A 21,255-nucleotide genomic window follows, 5' to 3' on the forward strand; every position below is an offset into this window, starting at 1 on the left:
CAGCATAAAATACGGTGTGTGTGTGTGGCACAGAACAGGTGCCAGTAGCGCGTGGCTTGGCTAATGTATGAGGATGGCATGATGGAGTTGCCAAGGTGTCTGAAGCACAGCAGGTAAACCAGGGATTGATGAATTTGAGCTGAGGTGCCAGGGTGGCACTGATGCAGCTGTTGAAATGGGTGGCCGCCTCATCTCTGGACTCACTGGACTGTTTATCTTATTAAGGATGTATGACGTTTTAGGCCTATTTGCGCATATTGTTTTGTGGTGAATGCATTCTTTTGGTGAGATCTTTGCACATGACGGGTTTTCTGATCAACTCCCTGTTTCTTTCACGTGCTGTCTATTCAGTCACTGTGTTTACATGTGTTCATTGTCTTGTTGATATCTTTGCTTTTTCATTCCTACTTTTAAATGTTCTCTTGGGGGTAGTGAAAGTATGAGAGTAAGGGTGCAAATGACAGGCTTCTTTTGGAGGGAATGAGTGGTGGTGTTTTATGTGGACATGTGTGTTATGATATTTCAATGTTAGTTGAGTTTCCTGAGTGGTTGCGTTTGTGCTGCGGGCGTGGCAGGCCCGTGTCTCTGTGTGGCAGACAGAGTGGAAGGTGAGTACGCTGAGATGGTTGTGGAGTGTGGCTTGGATGAGATTTGTGCTTGCAGGTGGCAGCTGTAAGACTCGGGAGTGGCAGTCCCGGGTAAGTGGTGGTTTAGTTGTTTTACGGAGGATGTTGAATGTTAATTACGCGAATGTAGAGTGCGTCTTGAGAGTTTGTGAATGTGGTTGGTTTGTCTGGTTGGTTTGCAGTGGATGTTTGATGTGGTGGTTCTGAGAGCCTGGTCGATTAATTTTGTGTGCACGTGTTTTGTAAGGAGAGAGGATGTGTAGTAGGTGTCTTGTATTGTGTGCACCAATGCAGGTATTGGAATCTAGTCCTGTACCTTGGAACTGCACAGTACATCGAGGTTCCAAGGATGATCGTTAAGGATTCAAGATGGGAGATCGGACTAAAGAGAATGTATATTACTTAGCTCCTGCCTCCCTTTCCTAACTTGCCCTGAAACGGAATAAAGCAACTTTCCTTTTATATATACTTGCCTCCAGCGTCATCTCTGCTACTTGTACCTACTTCCAGAACCCCCAATACTACAGATGCCTTGGTGTATAATCACCTGGGATGTCATTGTTTGTATTGCATGACTGAAATGCTTGGGGATCTGGATGTTTCAGACTTGTGTGTCTGGCCAGCATATATCCGGTTTGCAATGTTACTTTGTTGGATATTGTAGATTGAGTTCAGTTTCATTTGACCAGTAGTTCATTAAAGGTGCTTTCTAGCATCACAGGCCTCTGATTCTAGAGGTAGTGAGTAGATTGGAAAAAGGAGGAGTGAGGAACAAAGTGAAGTGGACAGCGCAGCATCGAAGTAGAAGAGCATGCAAGTGAATACAGCAAGGAGAAATGTTTAGGTTATGGAGCCTTGTATATGGAGGCTTGGGTCCATTGGGGTGTCTGTATAGAGCGCTGCAGCTCTTTAGGTGGGTGGTGTTCAAGGATTGTGCTTCTGGTGTTTGAATGGACATGAACTATAATGTTCTCTGGTCTAACCTATTGTTTGTTTTTGTTTCAGTGTGGTCGCAATGATGACCTTTGAAGACAGCTGGGTGGCCAGGTGGCAGAGAATTAGTGAGTTTTATTACTGAATGACTTCTTCCCAGTAAAGCAGAGAATGATTTACTTTTGTTTGGGGCATGATGCATAACAAAGACGAGAATGGGGTTTCTTCCTTTTGAGGTATGTTTTCGCCTATAAAGCTGGGCTTGAGTAAATTCTGAAGGCAGGAATAATTATCTACTCTCTATTGAAGTCTGTGATGGCCTGATTATTGGGAATTAATCAGATTGTCACAAACCTAAAGTAATGAGGGTGTAGAAATCAGTAACTAGTAATCGACTGATCAGTTTAGAAACTAAGCACTAGAATGCTTTCTAATAAAATGTATAAAGTCACTCGCAGTGTTGCAATTTTTCGAAAAACCTGGTATAGATTTTACTGAGATTATGCCTGTTAGAATCTTTAGTGATCATGACAGTAGGTGTGGATGACCCAGTTGTTGCTTTGCAAATGTCCACTAGAGAGGATGTCTGTCTTAAACCCACATGGTCGACCTACATCTTGAAGATTTTGCCTGGGTTTCTGGAGGGATTTGAGCACCCAAAGTTTCATCTGTTGTACTGATGACCATTTTGAACCAACAGGCCAGTCTTTACCTGGATCCCTTCATTCCCTTGCGGCCAGAGCAAATATTCACGAAGTGTGACTGGTATTTGTGCAACTGTTTGTCTGTTATCTGTAAAAGTAGAGTGATGTAGCCTTCCAAAGATTCAGGCAGTGTAAAAGGTGGCCCTTAGAAGTAAACAGGACAAACTCCACAACGATGAGACTTCGAACGGAAATAGGATTGATTTTTGTTTTAGGGAAGTTAATGGTTCAGTTTGTTTACATTGAAAGTGCTTCATATTGCATCCACTGCAACCATCATGGTTCAGTGAATATGCAAGTAGCAAACCGTGTAAAACATGTAGGCAGAAGTACATGGGGGGTGGAGGGGGCGGGGATGGGGCGATTCCTGAACCGGATTAAATGGGAAAGGCCAGAAAAGGTCTGTGCAATCACTTAATCTGCTTGAACCGAGTTTCAGGCATCCCTTCTTCTAGTGATAGCCTTGGGGGGGGGGGGATGGGACCATAGCATTCAACGATTGAACCTGGAGTCATGGGTTGTTTCTAATTTAAGGGAAGCCACCCAACACTCAAACCCTGCCATGCTGCTCCTGATATTTAAGAACCAAAGTGGAAGCCATCTTGCTGGAATGTCATGTTGTAATATTATACACAACACCAAGGAAGCCGGCTACCCCTCCCTTAAACGTATTAAATTGTGATAATTACAATCAACAAGCAGTTCATAATATCTGCTAGTGTACCATATTCTATGTTAAAAAACAATGTATTGATCCACGTTTACAACGTATAAAAAAATACCAAATATAACATAGAAAACACGAAATGCAGCATTTTACACTTTGTCGGTTTATGCTGCATAGCGGTTTATGTAGCATACAATGTGATAACTGCTCACAAAGAGGTTGGTACATTGTGCTGTTTGTGCAAATAAAAATTGACAGGAGAGCGTTGTTAATCGAACTGTAAAACTGGATGGCTCGTTGTGGCTGAGGGATTTTATCCCTCAAAAAAAGTGACTGGCAAGGATGTAATATCTAAGCAAGGTCGGCACGCTGTTTCGGCCTCACAGTTCGGATACGTTTATCTGGAGACGTACTTCACAAGATTGAAAAAGGTCCTTCATCAGGACGTAATATTTCTTTAAAGATGTAATGAATCCAGCAACCCCCGTTTTTCCTTAATTGTGATGTTGCGTATTAAGGCTTTGATGGTTCTTATCATCTTTAGATAATAAAGAAGGGCTTGGAGATTCCACTGCACCTTGTTCAGCATGGCTTCACTCTTGGCAAGGCATGCTCTTGTCTTCGAAGAAAAAGTAGAAGTGGACGAGTGTTCTTGATGAGACTCTGCAAGTGTGTTTGCTGTATTTTGTTTTCTATGTAAAGTGTGTGTTTTTTTTATATGTTATGAAAGTGGATCAATAAATTGTTTAACAGAGAATAAGGTACAATTGCAGATACTGATTATAAGCTGCTTGTTGAAGTCGTGATTATTGTTGTTGCCTAAGCTGTGTTCTGCCCCTTTCGAAACAGCCCCCTCCCCAACTAACAAAGTGGGAAGTACCAATTGGTGATACCTAAATATTATATACCGCCAATAGTAGATTAAAGTATAGTACTCTGAAGGGCTTCAACATCAAAGATATGTTGCAAATCACATCCAAGCTGGAGAGCTGTTAATATTTCAAGGAATGACGGTATAGTCCTTAAATGTGAAACATCTAGGTTACTGCAATATAAACCTAAACCTCCATGGTTGCCTGCTACATATTGACTGGTTATATAGAAAAATCCAGTAGAAGTAAGAGCAACAGGAAATTAAAATAAACCTGTAGCATATTTGGGTTTAAAACAAATACAGTTCTGGGTATTCCAAGATGGCGACCGGCGCAGGAGGACGTGCCTGACAGTCTCTCCCCACCGAGCCGTGCCACAGAAGCCCATCAATGATGCGTGTCGGGCGAGCTCGCGCCTACAACTAATAAAGCGAGTTGGTGTACCTGATATGGGAGGGGGACGGTGAATCTGGACACACCCGAAGGGCTGCACTGCTCCGCAGAAGAAAGCCCGTGTCCTGGAGGGGGCGGCGCGGGAGTACGGCGGCGGACAACCAAACCCCCACGTCGTGGTCCCGCAGGTTTGGGGCCTCCGCTTCTGGCTGGTGGAGCCGCCTGGGGAGAGGACCACCCCTGACGCAGAGGCAAGGCAGAGCACTGTCGGGAAACAGACTTGGCTGCACAGCGAACGGCGGAACAGGGCCACTCCGCCAGGGCGCTGCCGGTTGGGACCCGGCGCGCCTCCCTCTCCTGCTGGGCTGCATGCCCGCATCGCGCAGGGTCACACAATCAATGCCCGGGGCCACGCCGGGATGGGCCCCGCCGCCTCCTCAGCAGCACGGGAACCAGTGTACTTGAGTGGGGTGCGTAGTGGCCAAGTAGAGTGGCTCATTGGAGGAGGCTACAACGCCGGGGACTCTAAATCCCTGCCCGGCCCTACCACAGGAAACTTCCAGGCCCCTAAGCGCTCTACCACCGGCCCAGGACCACGGGCATCTAGACACACTGCATGACAACTCTGCAGCGACCCCACTCCCGTACCTGGGCAGCAGAGACTCTACCACGCCATATCGCAATTGCGGGGGTTTTCCTGCTTTGCTCCATCGCCACGCTCTCAGCAGCCATGGAGGCGGCTCCGTGAGAGGAATAGCGGCGCATCGCCGGTACGGTAATTCCTGTCCTGTTTTGCAGAGCCCCCCACCCGTACACCTCCATTAACTCGCAGGAGTGGACGCACGTCTCCAAGGTCTTCCCTGCTGTGGCTCCTATGTTCCAGGTGAGAGGCCATTCCGGTAACAATAACAAGGCTCCCAAGGGGGGAGACTTCTAACACTTACCACACGACGATTGACACATCAATTATCCAGGAGGCCTCCTCCTCGCAGTGCGCCTGGACCATAATCGGTGCATTACAAGACCGCCACCCTCCGAGGCGAATACCACGGGCTGCGGAGCGGGCCAACTCCAGTACGGTGCACTGCTCGGTTTGATCTGCCAATGGTGAAATCTGATTGATACACGCGCTGTCCAGACTACAAAGGGCCCCCTGGAGAACCCGGAATCGGACTCCCCTCCACGACTTGGTCCCCTCAGCCATAACAGAGCGCATTAATGTCTAAATCGAGGGCAAAGACACCAGCACAGCCCCCCCCCCTGCAGAGGAAACAATGCAGGAATTTAAGGCAGCTTTGGGGTGCACAAGAGGACACCGTCCTGAAGTCAGACGAGTTCCCCCACTCACCCGCAAGTCCTCTCAGACCAATATGGATGGGGGCTCGATGAGCAAAGCGGATATGCAAACCTGCATTAAAGAACTTCAGTCGCAACATATCAGTTCATTGCAGGAACAGTTCAAAATCCTCAGGGGCAAAATGAAGCGGGCCATTTAGGAAATTAAGCAGGACGTGGCCAAGCTGGAGGAGAGGACTGACATAGTGGAGAGAAAGCTTCAGCAGGTAGAAGACGACTCCATGAAATTGGATGAAACTATGGACAGAATAGCCCAGACAACCATGTTCCTAGAACAGCAGTGTGAGGACCTGGAAAACAGGTCAAGAAGATCAAACATTAGGATTAAAAACCTGCCGGAGTCCATAGAGGACCCAGACCTGTTGGCAACAGTGACGCAGCTGTTCCCAGAAGTTCTAGCAGCTGATGCAGAACCAAGGATAGGGATTGACAGGCTTCACAGGGTGGGCGTTAAAAGAACATCCGAAAATGGAGCTAGACCTAGGGACGTTCTAGCAGCGGTAACTTCCTATGTACAAAAAGAACAGATTCTCCGGAAGGCCAGGCTAGCTTCTCCGATGAGGGTGAATGGCCAGGAGGTACAACTATACCAAGACATGGCCCAGTCCACTCTTCTCATTTACGAACAACCCAAGTGAGGTATAGATGGACGTTCCCATTCGGACTCCTGTTCACCTGGGAAGGAGCGCAGCACAGGATCACATCCTGTGAGGAAGGGGAAAAGATTCTAGGAATAGAGATTGGAAGGGAGGCCACACTCCCAAAGCCCCAGAGGAGGACTCGGGGACCGAATGCACAAGGCGGCTGGTCAACGGTTCACAGGAAGGGCAGAGAGAAGAAAAGTAAATGAAGCGCGAGGCTGTCCGGATTCCCCCCTCCCAAGGTCAGACCGCTCAAGGGAAACGTGCCAAGACCAGCATATGAATTAATGGACTCGTCGACCGGCCTTTAGCAGGCCAGGGAGAGGGGGCAGTACGGTACGGATGGAACCCCCCCACCCCTCCCCCCCTCAAAGGGTTAACGAGGGGACACATGGACCGGGTGTGCTGGGGACTTTGCTCCAGGGCATGTAGCAACCAGGTTCAGACCTCGAGGGACTATGGGGTGAAGAAGTGGGAAAGTTTAGGGGAATGAAACAGTGGGACGGCATGTAAGCATGGTAACAAACATGCAAAATAGGGAACGAAGGCGATACAAGGTGCACAGTTAATGACCAAGCACTGGACAGGACATATATGGCCCTAGTAACAGTTCTCTCTCAGAATGTTAGGGGTATGAACACCCCGATGAAACGGGCCAAACTGGAACGGCAAACCTGGAAACAGAAGGCAGACATTTTACTGTATCAGGAGACGCACATAAAAGGAGCGAGAAAAGCAGGATCAGAATTAAAGGAGCGAGACATATCTTCCAGTCTAATGCCGAGGGAAAGAGGGCAGGAGTTCTGGTGGCCGTGAAAGACTCTGAAGGCACAGATTCACAACTACAGCATGGATAAAGAGGGGAGATGTATCTTATTGACATTACACTGGAAGGGAGACTAATAACCCTGGCGTCTGTCTACGCACCAAATGTGGGACAAGAATCTTTCGTACTACATATGCTTGATGAACTGGAGAAATTTGCGACAGGAGACATTTATCCTGGGCGGGGATCTGAACCTGGCTTGGAATCCCACTCAAGACAGGAGCACAAAAACTAATAAAGAATTGAAAGCCTCTTCGGGGACACTGAAGAAAGCATTTGAGTCCCTTTCCCTGCATGATATATGGCGGGCGAAGAATGCAGAGAGGCCGGGCTATACACACTTCTCCCAAGTCTATATAATTCACTGTCTATAATAGACTACATATAGGCGTCTACTGCCCTAATAGGAAAAATTGAGGAGGTGGAGGTAGGTCCCATTTCCCTTTCGGACCATGCCCCAATTACAGCTTCTATAGCCCTCAGAAATATAGAAAGGCGTGCGTGGTCCTGAAGGTTTCCGTCCGATCTATTACAAGACAGAACAATAGTAGAAGAAATACAGGAGAAGATAGATGCATACTTCGTTGAAAATGATACTGGGGAGACCTCGCAAGAGTCAGTGTGGGACGCCTTTAAGGCGGTCCTGCGAGGTGAATTTATTGCCCTCAAAGCCAGGAGAGATGAACAAATGGCGCAGTGGGAGCAAGATCTGGAGACACAACTGCGAACGGCCCAGAAAGAGGTGGCGGCCAACCACAGTAGGGCCAAGAAAAGGGAAATGCAGCACATCCAGGGGCAATTAGAACTCGGAACATTCATTCCTACAAACAAAGCAAAGGTATTATATGCTCGCCAATAAGGCAGATAAACTGCTTGTCCGCCAGCTCCGGGAGACTGTCAAGGAGAGAACGATCTTGGCACTGGAAGACCTCAATGGTAATCGGAAAACTACTGACGGCGAAATGGGTGAGATCATGCAAACTTTCTAACGGAATTTATACCGCCCTAACAGCCCGAATGAACGAGAACAGAAGAAATTCCTCCAGAACATACCTCTTCCCCCCCCAACTACATAGAGAAGCTAGAGAGATACTCGACCAAGACATTGCACCGGGAGAAGTACTGCAGGCTATCAAACAACTCCCAAAGAACCAGGCGCCAGGACCAGACGGCTACACGGAGGCCTTGTATAAAAAATTCCGAACCTTGCTGGTCCCTAGGCTCACGCTACTCTTTAATACCTTCAAGTCTCGGGGGAACATCACGCCATCAATGAATGAGGTGAAGGTAGTGCCATTCCTAAAGCCGAGTAAAGATCCCGTCCTCCCAGGATCGTATAGGCCAATTGCCCTGATAAATTTGGATGCAAAACTCTTTACAAAAGTCCTAGCCAACAGGCTGACTAAGCATCTGGCATCTCTAGTAGACTCGGACCAGGCAGGCTTTGTCCCCATGAGACAAACAGCAGACAACACCAGGAGAGTCTGCCACCTAATAGAAAAGGCGGAACGTACTAGCACTAGAGCAATACTGGTGGCGCTGGATGCTGAGAAACAGTTTGACCGCGTCGAATGGTCACAGCTCTTTCACACAATGGAGCACATGGGATTTTTAAATTCCTACCTAAAAATGCTGAAGTCTAACTACAACGGCCCTGTCCTGAGAATCTCAATTAATGGCTTCTTGTCCCAACCTGTCGCCCAGACGAGGGGAACAAAACAAGGATGTCTGCTTTCCCCTCAACTGTATGCCTTATTTCTGGAACCCCTCTTGGCGAGGATTTGTCTCAGGCGGCAAATTAAAGGCATCCAGATGGGGGGGACTTGAACACAAAACTGTGGCTTTCGGTGACGATATGCTGGTAGCCCTAACTGAACCAACCGAGTCTCTGCCAGTGCTTATTCGGGAATTGGAGGTTATTGGAGCCATCTCAGGCCTTAAAATAAATAAGAACAAATCAGAGATCCTAAACGTGACCGATGACCCGGCTGCAATAGCAAGACTGGCCCAGGCGCTAGGGATGTAAATGGCACAGAGCAATATAACATATTTTGGAGTCAGATTTACCCCTTCAGTGGCACAGCTCTACAAGGCTAACTTCCCGGGCCTACTTCTCCAATTACAAAAGCTCCTGGTAAGGTGGTCCCCCCCTCTCTACCTCCTGGTGGGGGCGGATTGCGGCAGTCCAAATGACAATCCTTCCGAAGGCCCTCTATTACTTTCAGGCCCTTCCTATAAGGCTCCCCAAATCGTTCTTTAGATCTTTGAACAAGATGTCAGCCTATGTGTGGCAGAATAAGAAACCAAGAGTAGCAATGGCCACGATGACGGCTCAATTGGGCGAGGGTGGCCTAGCTTTTCCGCACTTCAAGAAGTAATATGAAGCCGCGCAACTTTTGGTGATCAAAGAGTGGGTGGCGGACACTCCTCAGCTTAAGTGGACAAAGCAGGATATGGCAGTAGCGGGCGCCCCACTCTCAAACCTCCTTTGGTCCCACAAGAAACCTAGATATGTGAACACTAAAATAAGTGAAATCATGAGAGCAACTCTTAACGCATGGGACACTGCACTCAAAAGGGGGGCGGGGGGACCTGAGAACGCACCCATCCCCTTTCACACCGTTATTTGGCAACCCTGACTTCCCACCGGGGATGGACCCGAAGGCATCCTCCTCCTGGAAGCAGGCTGGCTGCACAAAGATCTGCGATGTGTATGTTGCACAGTCACTTAGGCGCTATGGAGAATGTGTCCGAGAATTTGGAATGACTGGGTCAGACCGTTATCAGCAAACCCAATTAACCCCTTGGCTTTCATCCCCTGTCAATAGGGAAGCAGGAACAAGGGCCTTCACGAACTTTGAAATCTTCCTGACAACAGACTCAGGTACTCGGAAACTGATATCTATACGCACAACCAAACTCACAAGGGGAGGAAGTCTGGTGGAGTTACATGAAGAAGTGGAAGGCAACACTGGGGGAGAAAATACCACGGCACTTCTGGGAGGAGGCCTGGCGAAATGTATTCAAACTGACAAGGTCGACCCACCTGAGGGAAATGTGGCATAAGGTGTTCTGACTCCAGAAAGACTACGAACAATATTTCCTAGCAAGGATGGGCAGTGTTGGCGGGGGTGCCATCAACGAGGAGACTGGAAGCACATTTGGAGGGCGTGTCCAGCTCTGGAAGGCTTTTGGACGGAAGTCGAAAATCAAGTGGGAAAAATGGTCCAAGGGGTTGAGACTGTGGGGGGGAAGGAGTGTGGCTGGCAGAACTTTGGGACCCGAAACAAACAGCATATACTAGACGCCAGCGGAAAGTGATTATGGTTCTGGTGATCGCTGCATGGCTAGCGATAGCTCAGCGCTGGAAACAGCGGGCACCCCCAACACAACTCCAATAGCTCAGAAAGGTATGGCACTTCGTCACGATGGAATGGATGACCCATAAGTTACAGGGTACCCCTGAGAACTTTCCCTTGGACTGGGGTCCCCTCCTGCAATACTTGCAGAGTGACTATATGTTGCAGTTGTGTCCTCACAGAATTCGTATTCTGAACCTGTTTTAATCCAGTGTACTGCACCGATTGTAGTGACCATGTGTTCATTTATTGCCGTCCTGAGTTCCTAGCGAACACGAGTGGGGGAAAGAGGGGGAAGAGTGGGAAGGGTTTGTTTTTTGTTGAATCTGGTTATATGTTAAAATCAATAAAAACACAGTTTATAAAAAAACAAATGCCGTTCTATCAAAATCTTCTCATCAAGCTGGATGGGTTCCATGTGTTAATATCCCCACAAAAATATCGCCATACAAAAATATTGCCATATTTTTGCGGTGATGTTAAGGCATGGAACATGCAGGGGACATCCCTGCAACCCCCATGTTATTTTAAAGAGAGCGGCAGACACCCCCGCAACTCCCGCTCCCAATAACCCCAAAAATTATCCCCACTAAAAATGTTGCCTGTGGCCGTTCCCGACGACAATATATATGGCGATATTTTTGGTGGGGATAATATTACCTGATACCGCTGGATGGTATGTCAAAACACAGAACGACAATTCCTGAGCAGAATAAGTTCTATTCCGGGAATCATGCATGCATAATAATAAAGATGTCTCTAATTGTAAAAATGTGGTGCAGTCGCTATCCACATTCAAGTCACTGGGAGTAGAGTTATGAAGTCCATGTATTCGACTGCTGTGTCTGCTGACCTTGTGTTCTATATTCCCTACTCCAGTTTTTGTAATCTAAATAATTGCATACAATCAGGTTTGCAATTATGGGCACGTCAAAAATGTAATATTGAGTAACTGCAATTAACATTGCAAGAAGCTGACATGCTCTTGTATCTGAGGCTTTAACACACTGGGTATAGTGATTATATTTACAGTCACTTTTAATCCTGTAAATAACATGTGCTCAAAAATGCATCAGTACCTGAATAGCTTACGAGCACATATATTTGAATGATAGTTTCGTCTGGTTGGCGAATATACACACTTAGCAGTTTTGTGTGAATGCTAAATCAGAATTTATTGACCAGTCTTTAATGAGGAAAAGCTTATTTCTCAATGTGTATTACTAAACCTGGTGATTAAATAAGTCCTTTTCATATTCATGTTTAACTGTGATTTTAAGAGCATCAAATCTTTTATCGGAGATAACAGTAGGGCTCTTTACGAGTTTGCCGGTATATCAGCAGTAACTCTGCCAGAATATTACCAAATGGAATTCCAATTACCGTCACTTGGTCCAGTGAGTTTACCATATGAGTACAAGTCAGTGTTCGTCCCCTTTATGGAGTCCGCTGATTTTTGGAGGAATTGCCACACATTAATTCCACTGGTGGTAATTCCATCAAATTTGGCGGTGTGGGAAAAGTGGCAGGAACAGAATTACAGCCACTTCCCTGCACCACCAACCTCTTAATGTGGCACAATATCTTTTGTAACCACTTCAAAAAGAGCATGTGACCAGATGGCAATGTTAGGAGTATGAACACCCCCATGAAACGGGCCAAACTGGAACGGCAAACCTGGAAACAGAAGGCAGACATTTTACTGTATCAGGAGACGCACATAAAAAGGAGCGAGAAAAGCAGGATCAGAATTAAAGGGGCGAGACATATCTTCCAGTCTAATGCCGAGGGAAAGAGGGCAGGAGTTCTGGTGGCTGTGAAAGACTGTGAAGGCACAGATTCACAACTAGAGCATGGATAAAGAGGGGAGATATATCTTATATCTTATGTTATACGTATCCCCTAACGTATGACAATTTCGCCACCTTGCTCTTTGTATAGATCAGTTGATGAAAATTGTATTTTAATGTGAGCCGTTCTACACAAGCAACACTACTGATCAATGGATTTTTTAGTTTTGAGCTCTCACTATGGATATTAGCATTTCTCGAGGTCAGTTTGATGGTAATATCCAGAATCTCAAGGGACATTGGACTGTCTGTTAACTCCTCTAGAGTGTTGTCCCAAATCAAAAAAGAAATTGACAATCTACCTGGGCCAAAGGTCTGCTTGATAACTGGAATGGGAGGTGTTAGGGAGAATTCTCCTAAATGTGTTCCCTTCACCTTAGAGACCCCCAGCAACTCTGCTGAATTTTGAGGACTTGATTTTTTTTACCTGGAGAGAGTGTGACCCTTTTTCACACTCTCTCATGTGTTTTGAAATGTTTTACTCTTGTGTTTGTTTTCTTTGGTTATGGAGTCTAACCCACTCCATAAGCATCATCTTTTCATTTGTGGCACACAGCACCCTCAGTGAAGTGGCACAGGGAAACCTTTTCAGGCTTTCCAAAGGTTTAAATACCTTCTCTAGGATAAACTACAGTTTCCCAGAGTAAGTAAAGTGAAATTGACTTTACTAGTCTCTTTTAATTCCTAGACCCAGCCCACCCAATCTTACGATAGTGCTGGAGGGGTTACTTAGTATCCCCTGTGTCTAGATTCTCGTGTAGCAGGAGTCAAAGGCTACCCTTTCCTCTCAGAATGGCTGGTGGGAGTGGTTTTACAACGAACTACCATGATATTTCCTGACCGCGAGCGTTGGTAGCATTAACGGGAGCCATGTTTTTCAAGATGGCGTCTGAGCCTCCTTTGTTTAAATGGGTCCCAGTCTTCTTTTTTTCGCCATTTCTTTTTGGAAAGGTCCTTCTAGAGTTTGTCTCTGCGCGCCAAACTAGGTTTGGTCCCTTTGTTCCTTTGGCAGGCTTCAGGAGTGAAGACCGCCTCTGGCGCCCGAGTGTCTGGGGTGGGCATGAAGTGAGGGAGGTGCCCGACACTCCCTGTACTTAGTCTCCTAGGAGACCCAAATGCTCTCTGTGATGATTGGCTGGCTGACTGTCCGGCAAGGACAGCCACCCTGCTGGGTGAGTGACAGCTAGCCTGAATAAAAGGCGAGTCTCTTGGCTTAGGAGAGTCAACCACTGGAACAAAAGAACCAAAGACGAGCTGGAAGAGGACGGCTGCTGCAACTCCTGGACCATTGGTTTGCCCGGTGAAGCCCTTCTGCAGGTCAGAATCGCCGATTTCATCGCGACAGAGAAGCACTGCAAGGACGACTTCTCCCTTTGAGTTGGTGGTTGCAATCAACTCGACATTAAGCCACCTGGATACCAATCTCGGAGCTGGTTGTATTTTCTTCAGATTGCTGCAGGAAAACCGAATAACCAGTGAGAATGACAACAGCTTGTGTGCTTGACTACAGCTACCGGAATTGAAGATTTGCTAGTTGCCAGCTTTTTGACCAGTCTCAGTGCAGGAGTCCCCTGATGTCCTCCCTCTTGTCCCCACAACTGAGGCCCAGGAACAGCGAGATCTGCAGAAACTGCCAGGAACAGAGGTCATCAGCTGCATCTTTTTCTTCATTTGTAAAGGTACTGTAAAATAAGACGGAGTACTTGCCTCTCACGGTGAAAGTGCTTGAAACTTTCCCAACTCCCAGGCCTAATCAGCTTGTGACCCAGCATATGATTCTTCTTGCTACAAACTATTCCTAAGAACTTTTGCAGAGACTTTTCCGTTTATCTACCAGAACTGCTTTATCCTATCCAAGACTTTAGCCCATTGACTTTGGCCTAGCCTATTGAATTGACTCTTCTGGTCCACTCTAAATATTTGCCCTGTATAAGAATAACTGTAACCTTTCATGTTCTAATAATCTTTGCCTTTTTACTCCTCTGAAAAGTATTTCTGAAATGGTGTTGAAGTGTATTTGTGTGTGAAATATAATTGCCTCCTTCTTATGAATGTTTTATAACTGATAAATACTTATTAATGTATCTGTCAAAGAAACCTTGAATGTAAGAGTTTACTTGAACACTTTTGATTGTAGACCTCTGTGTAACATCATTACTGCTCACATTCCCCTCTTGAGATAAGCCTGGCTGCTCAGCTCCGCTACCAAAGCTGTGTAGTACAGACTTATACCAAAGGTTGGTTTTGCTTACACCTGTAGTCCTAGTTGTGTGTAGTGGTCCCAAAGGGTACTGTATACAAACTTTGCCTAACAGGGGGTTTCCTCCCATCAACCTTCATAAAGGTTGGCGGGGGAGAGCTCACACATGGTGGTGGACTGCAGGTAATAAATCCTTGTCAAACTAAAATTATTCATTTAAAATGAAACCGATCATTTCAAACAACATTTCGAATGGGTTGTGTCCTCCCATATATTCCTTATCTTTTGATATCTTACCAGCTTCAGCTGCTTCAGAAAATGTTTCTCGACAGAGGGTGCTCTGTGTTGTCTGATCGAATTGATGTCCCTCGAGGGCCTCTGTTCTACTGTCGACATCATCAGTATATGTAGCGCACGCTCATTGTCTTCAGTTCTGTTTTTCCAAGCATTTGCTTCGAAGAATTACAGCACACTTCGGTTCTTCATTGAACTTCGTCATCATTTTCCAATACGAACATTTCTTTACCGTAGGCTCCATCAACACCTAAGACGGGCTTCAAGAAATGCTAAGATTGTGGATTGAAAATGTCGATCACAGACCTCCACCACATATGCCTGTGGGTAAATTGGTAGTGGGTAAGCTCCCTTCGAAGTCTTCTTCGAAGATTCCCAAAAAGAGAAAGTCGGAAGAGTTGAGAGATTCTCCTCGACAGAAGAAGTCTAAAAGATCTCCATCAAGAAATCGATCACGTCATTCTTCGTTGTCTTCCAATGAAGACCAAGAAACAACATCACAGGTCACCTTCGAGGTAATCAAACGTCCAACCAAGTCGGACTCCCCAGCAAAATGGGATGCATTTAGAAATTAAATGTTAAAAATCTTTGAGAAGGCGTCCCCGATGCCCTTGAAAGATGAGCAGAAAGACCATGCCTCTGTCGATCTGCATAAAGACGGCAAAGAGAAATCTAAGACAAAATCCTATGAATCTTCGAGTCCAAGGCATAAGCCGGAGTTGAAAGGAGAAATATCTAAATCTCGATCCGACGAGAAATCGTTGAGGGCTTCGACAAGCCAAGAGTCCAGTCCTTTGAAGGTCCCTTTGAGGAAGCATAAGAAGTCGATAACTTCGATGGTCCCACCAACGCCATCGACAAATTCGAAGTCTACAACACCAATTTCAAAGTCGTCGTCGAAACCCCAAAAACACACAATATTTGTTGTAAACCTTTACCAAAAAGGAATTTGTTTTTATTTTTAAAAAAGACTTCACTTCAATTTATGGAGATAACAACCCCATGGATGACAATATACCAACATTTGGCTTACAATTTGGTACCCCAAATGTGCCAGATTAATTTCTGAATAGTCTAGAATAAAAGACTTGAATGAAAACTTGCAGACAGCAAGTAGTAAAGATGCCTCTCCAGAATTGCAATCCAGATCCATCTGACCACACTGACTCTTCATACAGGCAACTGATGAGCAAGGTGGTTAAGTTTTTGGGTTGGAGTAGGCCTGCACCATCATTTGAGCAACATGATCTAACTGATATAGTGGATCAAGGTCCCAAGAGATCCAATTTATTTTTTCCGTATTTCCCTAAAAAAAAAAAGGGTTACATCTAATTGGGGAAACGCCAGAAACTGCAGCTGCAGTAAATGAACATTTCTCCAAAAAAAACATAGGCCATCCAGCAGTGACCGAGAATATTTGACAAAACACCCGACACCAGAGAGTTTGGTGCTTCAGGCAGCCGTGTCCACTAAGCAGTCTGCATACCCTTCAATCCCTCCTTTTAGTGATGACAAGCGAGTGGATGCTTGGGCTCAAAATATTTACTGCTGGAAGTTTGTCTTTGAAATCAGCTAACACTATTTGTGCATAGTCAAAATGTATGTTTACCCTGTGGGATTGCGTAGCTATGGCGTCTGACAACATCCCGGAAAAAGACTGCTTCCTGGCTATCATCATGTATGGTAAGGAGCCAATGTGTGAATGCCTCCAGTCAGATTTGGATACTGCAGATGGCATTAGCATAGCCATGGCAACTAGAACGCGGCGGCGGACGCTCGGAGTAGGCAGAGCAGTCTCCCACGAGTGGGTACTAGCTCAGGAAGTCCTTCAAGAGATGTTCACCCTTTGCAGAACCCATCAAGTGGATCAGTTCACAACCAGTGTCAACCGGAAGTGCAAACTGTTCTACTCCAGGGATTTTCCCCTCAAGAGGAGCTCTAGGGGACGCGTTCGTAGTGGACTGTGATTTTCCACTCCGGGTACGCGTTTCCTCCAGTCCACGTCATTCCTCACGTGATGTGGAGGTTGAGGAAGTTTGGGAAATAAATGATCCGAATTGCCCCGGATTGGGCTAGGAGTTCCCGGTACCCGGACCTTCTGGACATGCCTATCTGCCACAAATGCTTCTTCCCCAAAGAGAGGACCTTCTCTTGCAAGAGGAGGGCCAGGTTCTTCATCCAGAGGTCAAGACACTCAACTGTCGCGCATTATTTCTGAGAGGTTGAGATATAAGGATTGGGACATCCCGGTTGACGTAATGGAGATTTAGCTTTCGGCCAGAAGGCCAGCCACAAAATGCTTGTAGCGCTGCCGTTGAAACAATTTCAGAAGCTGGTGCAGGGATAAGAATGTGGATTCTTTTCTGTGTGAAACACCTATAATTATAAATTATAAATAATTATCTGGCAGCTCTTTAAATTTTTAAGTGCTCTTCGGAGGAGTCGTCCCATTTTAAAATCCTTCTGATTATTCAATTTCTAAAGGGTCTTATTTCCACCATTTTCATTCCAAGTCCCTGTATGGGATCTCAATCTGGTGTTAACATTTCTAACATGCATTCCTTTTGAAACAATACGTTCATGCCTATTAAGACTGTTAACCTTAAAAACTGTCTTGCTAATAGCAAAAACGTCAGCCTGCAGGGTAAGCGGGTTGCAGGCACTTTCGTATAAACCGCCATACACTGTTTTATATAAAGATAAGGTTGTTCTCAAGGTGAAACCTTCTTTTCTACCGTAGTCTCTGACTTCCATTTGTCACAAAACATTATTTTGCCATCTTTTTACCCACCTCCTAATCCTGGAAAGGAGAGGAAAGATTGCATAGGCTGGACCCAAAAAGGACTCTCGGTTATTATATATCAAGAATGTCAAAAATGTGTCAGATTGATCAATTATTCACTGGCTATCCAGGTCCTAAACTGGGTTTAGCTGTGACAAAACAGACTCTATCCAGATTGATTATTCTGGCTATTGGGGAGTGTTACAGGTTAGCGGGTAAAGACAAGCCAGATGGTTTGAGAGCACATTACACAAGGGGCATGGCAACCTCTGCAGCTCTTCAGAGATGTGGTCCGGTAAAAGACATACGTGCAGCGGCCACTTCGTCTGTTCACACTTTTGTGAAACATTACTACCTGATTCATCTTCCAGTCAAGAAGGACAATTTGGGAAGGTGGTCCTTCATTCGGAACATAACATTTAAAGATGAAATAAAATTCATACTCCCACCAAAATTATTACTGCTCTGGGAATCTATCAAAAGATGAGGAATATGTGGGAGGACACGATCCATTTGAAGAACAAGTTACTTGCCCGTTGTAACAGGATGTTCCTCCTACGTATTCCTCATTGCTGCTCCCAGCCAACCCCACTGTAGAATTTACGTGTCTTTACACTTTACGCTTTCTTGGAGTCTACGGTCTGTGGTATGCCTTGTAATTCCTCTGGGGTGAGGGGGGACAGAACTGAAGCCAATGGTCGCTGCATGTGCTACTTATACTGGTGATGGCATCAACAGTTGAATGGAGGCCCTCGAGGGGCATCGATTCGACAAGACGGCGCCCTCTTTCAAACCTGTCGGAAGCAGCTGAAGCTGGAAAGATATTATCAAAAGATGAGGAATGCGTGGGAGGAACATTCAATCGAAAGAACCTTACCATGGGTAAGTAACTTGTTTATTGCTTTGTTCAAGGTAACTAGCTTTCTTTGTGTATAAAAACTCAATGACCGAGAACAGCAAGTTCATAAGAAATTAATATGTAGAAGGAAAATGTCCCTTGGTAACTAGGTACCAGGTCTCTTCCCATGGGTTGTTTTTCTAGACATGTAGGGGCTTACTTGGTGTCCTGTATGAAACCTGATGTGTGCAGTTAGTATTGCAGAAATAAATCCACATCACAAGGCATCATTTCTGTCAAGCTTCCAATCATCGATCCATCAGTGTGACTTTTAGTGGTCGATGTGGTTTTTGTATCGATCGCAGCCTGTCTAGCATGGGAGTAGTGGGACTTTTCACATGGAGAGTAGTGTTTTTTTTTTGCTTTGATGGGTAACTCTGCACTAAACCAACTACATAATGAAACCTGAATCTCACTTTCGAGCTCCTGCAAAGGATAAAAAGGGAACTTGCGGTAGCATATATTGTTTTGGAACCTCAGTGCCTTGTCCGTCCTTTGTGTCCAAAACAAATACTGCCCTACATTTAGCCATCTTGTTCACAGTATTATTTTGATTAGATGCCAGGTTTTTTGAGGCTCTCTTATTATTTAGTCAACTGACATTATAAAATGTGTTGTCATACGCCTGGTCTTTAGCCAAAATAAGGGAAATGTTATGTATACCATATAAAGAATATTCAGATAGTGGCTATGCTGATGCAATGGTTGCTGGAGGACTATAAAAAAAGGTGTGTGTTATTTCAAACTTCTCCAATATTTTGAACAATGGAAAACGAGAAGCCCAAGCAAAATGTTGGTTCGTTGGTTGGGAACAGGTAGGGGAGGGGAGGTTCCTTTGGTGTCCTGTGGTCTGGAATCTGGTCAACCACTTGTTGCTCCTTATGTCTGCCTGATCCATGTTTTCCCCTTCTTGTGTGTTTTCCCTTCCTACTTTGCCTCTTGAATGGATATTTCTGATTGATCACCTTTTTAACTCTGCCAAAAAAAGCTTGGTGGATCAAGGCTTTAGAGGGGTTTATTTGTTCTCAGTATTGCAGATTGAGAATTTGACATCGGAGCATGGCGAGTCTGCGCGTTGTGGAACTCTGCTCATAATGTTAACAAGCACGTCCATTTGATCTTTTACATTTCCACACTTTTGGGGCACTGCTTTCATTTTGGTAATATGACAGTTGCATACAGGCGTTTCGAGAATGGGATTGGTGATAGCATGGGGCCAGTGAGGGAGACCTGTTCTGTATTCGTATTTATATAGCGCCTTAATCCAAGGCGCTTTACAGTTTAACAACAACAATACATCAGACATGGAATACATCAAACTGTTCTGTGGTGGAGGTCTTGAGAGAAAGTATGCAGGGGGATCTCCCATACCTAGCCTCCTGTTTTTCCACTTCTCTGGTGCTGGGTTAAGACTGGGTGCTCCGAGGCACTTAGTATTTATTTAATTTAAAAAATATATATTTCTCCCGTACGGCAGTGCTATTTCCCCTTCTTACCCCTCTTCCCCCTCCCTTTTGTCCTGGTGTTTCCGTGTTCTGCCCTCCCTCCCACTCCGCCTCCATTGGTTGCTTGTCCCGTTTCAGTCGGCCCCCCTAGGCAGCTCCTGCCAAATAAGCCCCCTCAGCCTTTGAGGCACTTGTTTTTCTCCTCCTGTGTCCTCCCTATTGTCTCCTCGCCCCCACCTGCACATCTGCGTTCTGTGGCACTTGGTTGTGCGTGCCTCTCTTCTCTTGCATCCTTCTCCTCCCACCTTCCTCCTTCGCATCCTCTATGGTGCTCTCAGTTTCTCATATTTTCTCTAACTGCTACTCTCTATCTCTTATCCCTCTCACTAAGTCTGGAAGGAAGAAGTTCAAGAGGGAAATCCTGGTTGTCAACCCTGGCCTCCTTTTCGCTGATACCTACATCCGTGTTTCCTACAGACAGACTCTCACCAACATCCTCTTTGTTGTTCCCTTACTGGACTTATGGAGCCCTCGTATGGTCTTGGCTCTCTCTCCCATCTCTTCCTCTCCCATTAATGGTGGCACGCAGTGGGAGGTCCTATTGGCCTTCCTTTAAGACCATCATTAACGTCTACCTGAATGGGACCGTCTTGGTCCAGGGAACTCAGCCAATCTCCTTTTTGTTGGGCATCTCCTGCATCTTATCAACTTCCTTCCTTCTCCTGCTACTCCTGCTAGCACCTCTCTGGCACCTCTGCCGCCTCCTTCCCTGGCTGCCTCTCTGGCACCTTCCTCCTCTTCTCTGGCTATCTTGCCACCACCTGGTATCACCTCTGCCCACTCGGGCCTCTCTACCGCTTCCGCTGGGTGTACCTCAAGCCTGTACTCCTCGCCAGAAGTCTTTCAAATGTGGCAACCTGCTCCACGCTGCCAGTCTCAACTATTACTCTGCTGTCAAACACTCCTCTGACATCTGCCACCTCCTAGAAGAGCTTAACCTGGATGTCCTTGCTCTCACTGAGACTTGGATCACAGCCAGCTCTGTCACGAGTTTTGGCACGCTCTTCCCTGATGGTTAAAAGATCCCATCTGTGCCCGGAACCAACCGAGAGGAGTAGCTCTCATCTTTCCGGAGTGGGTCCCTACCTCTGTCATTGCTACGCAGGCCTTCTCCTCCTTTAAATGCCTGGTCTGCAGGCTCTTTATTTCTCCTGGCCTCTCTTACTGTGGCCACCATCTACAGGCCACCTGGCCAGGTTGCCCTCTCCCTCTCTGAGTGTGCTGACCGCTCCACATCTCTCCTTGACTCTACCTCTCAACTTCTCCTCGGATCTCCCTTCCCTTCTCGCCCTCTCGCTCGGCCAGGCTGCCCTCTTCCTTTTATGAGGGGGTGGATCTCTCCTTGACTC

General features: G+C 46.1%; 1 protein-coding gene across 1 annotated transcript in view; it reads left to right on the forward strand.

The window, feature by feature from the left end:
• Positions 1-21,255, forward strand: part of SUPT4H1 (SPT4 homolog, DSIF elongation factor subunit) — a 121,107-nt gene that overhangs the window by 55,705 nt on the left and 44,147 nt on the right. Inside the window, exon 3 of the mRNA XM_069614842.1 lies at positions 1,632-1,687. Within this exon, the coding sequence (XP_069470943.1) occupies positions 1,632-1,687 (56 nt within the window). The remainder of the gene's footprint in view (positions 1-1,631; positions 1,688-21,255) is intronic.

The sequence above is a fragment of the Ambystoma mexicanum genome, chromosome 9 (genome assembly GCF_040938575.1).
Source record: "Ambystoma mexicanum isolate Mex_15411 chromosome 9, UKY_AmexF1_1, whole genome shotgun sequence".
In the NCBI taxonomy this organism is placed as follows: Eukaryota; Metazoa; Chordata; class Amphibia; order Caudata; family Ambystomatidae; genus Ambystoma; species Ambystoma mexicanum.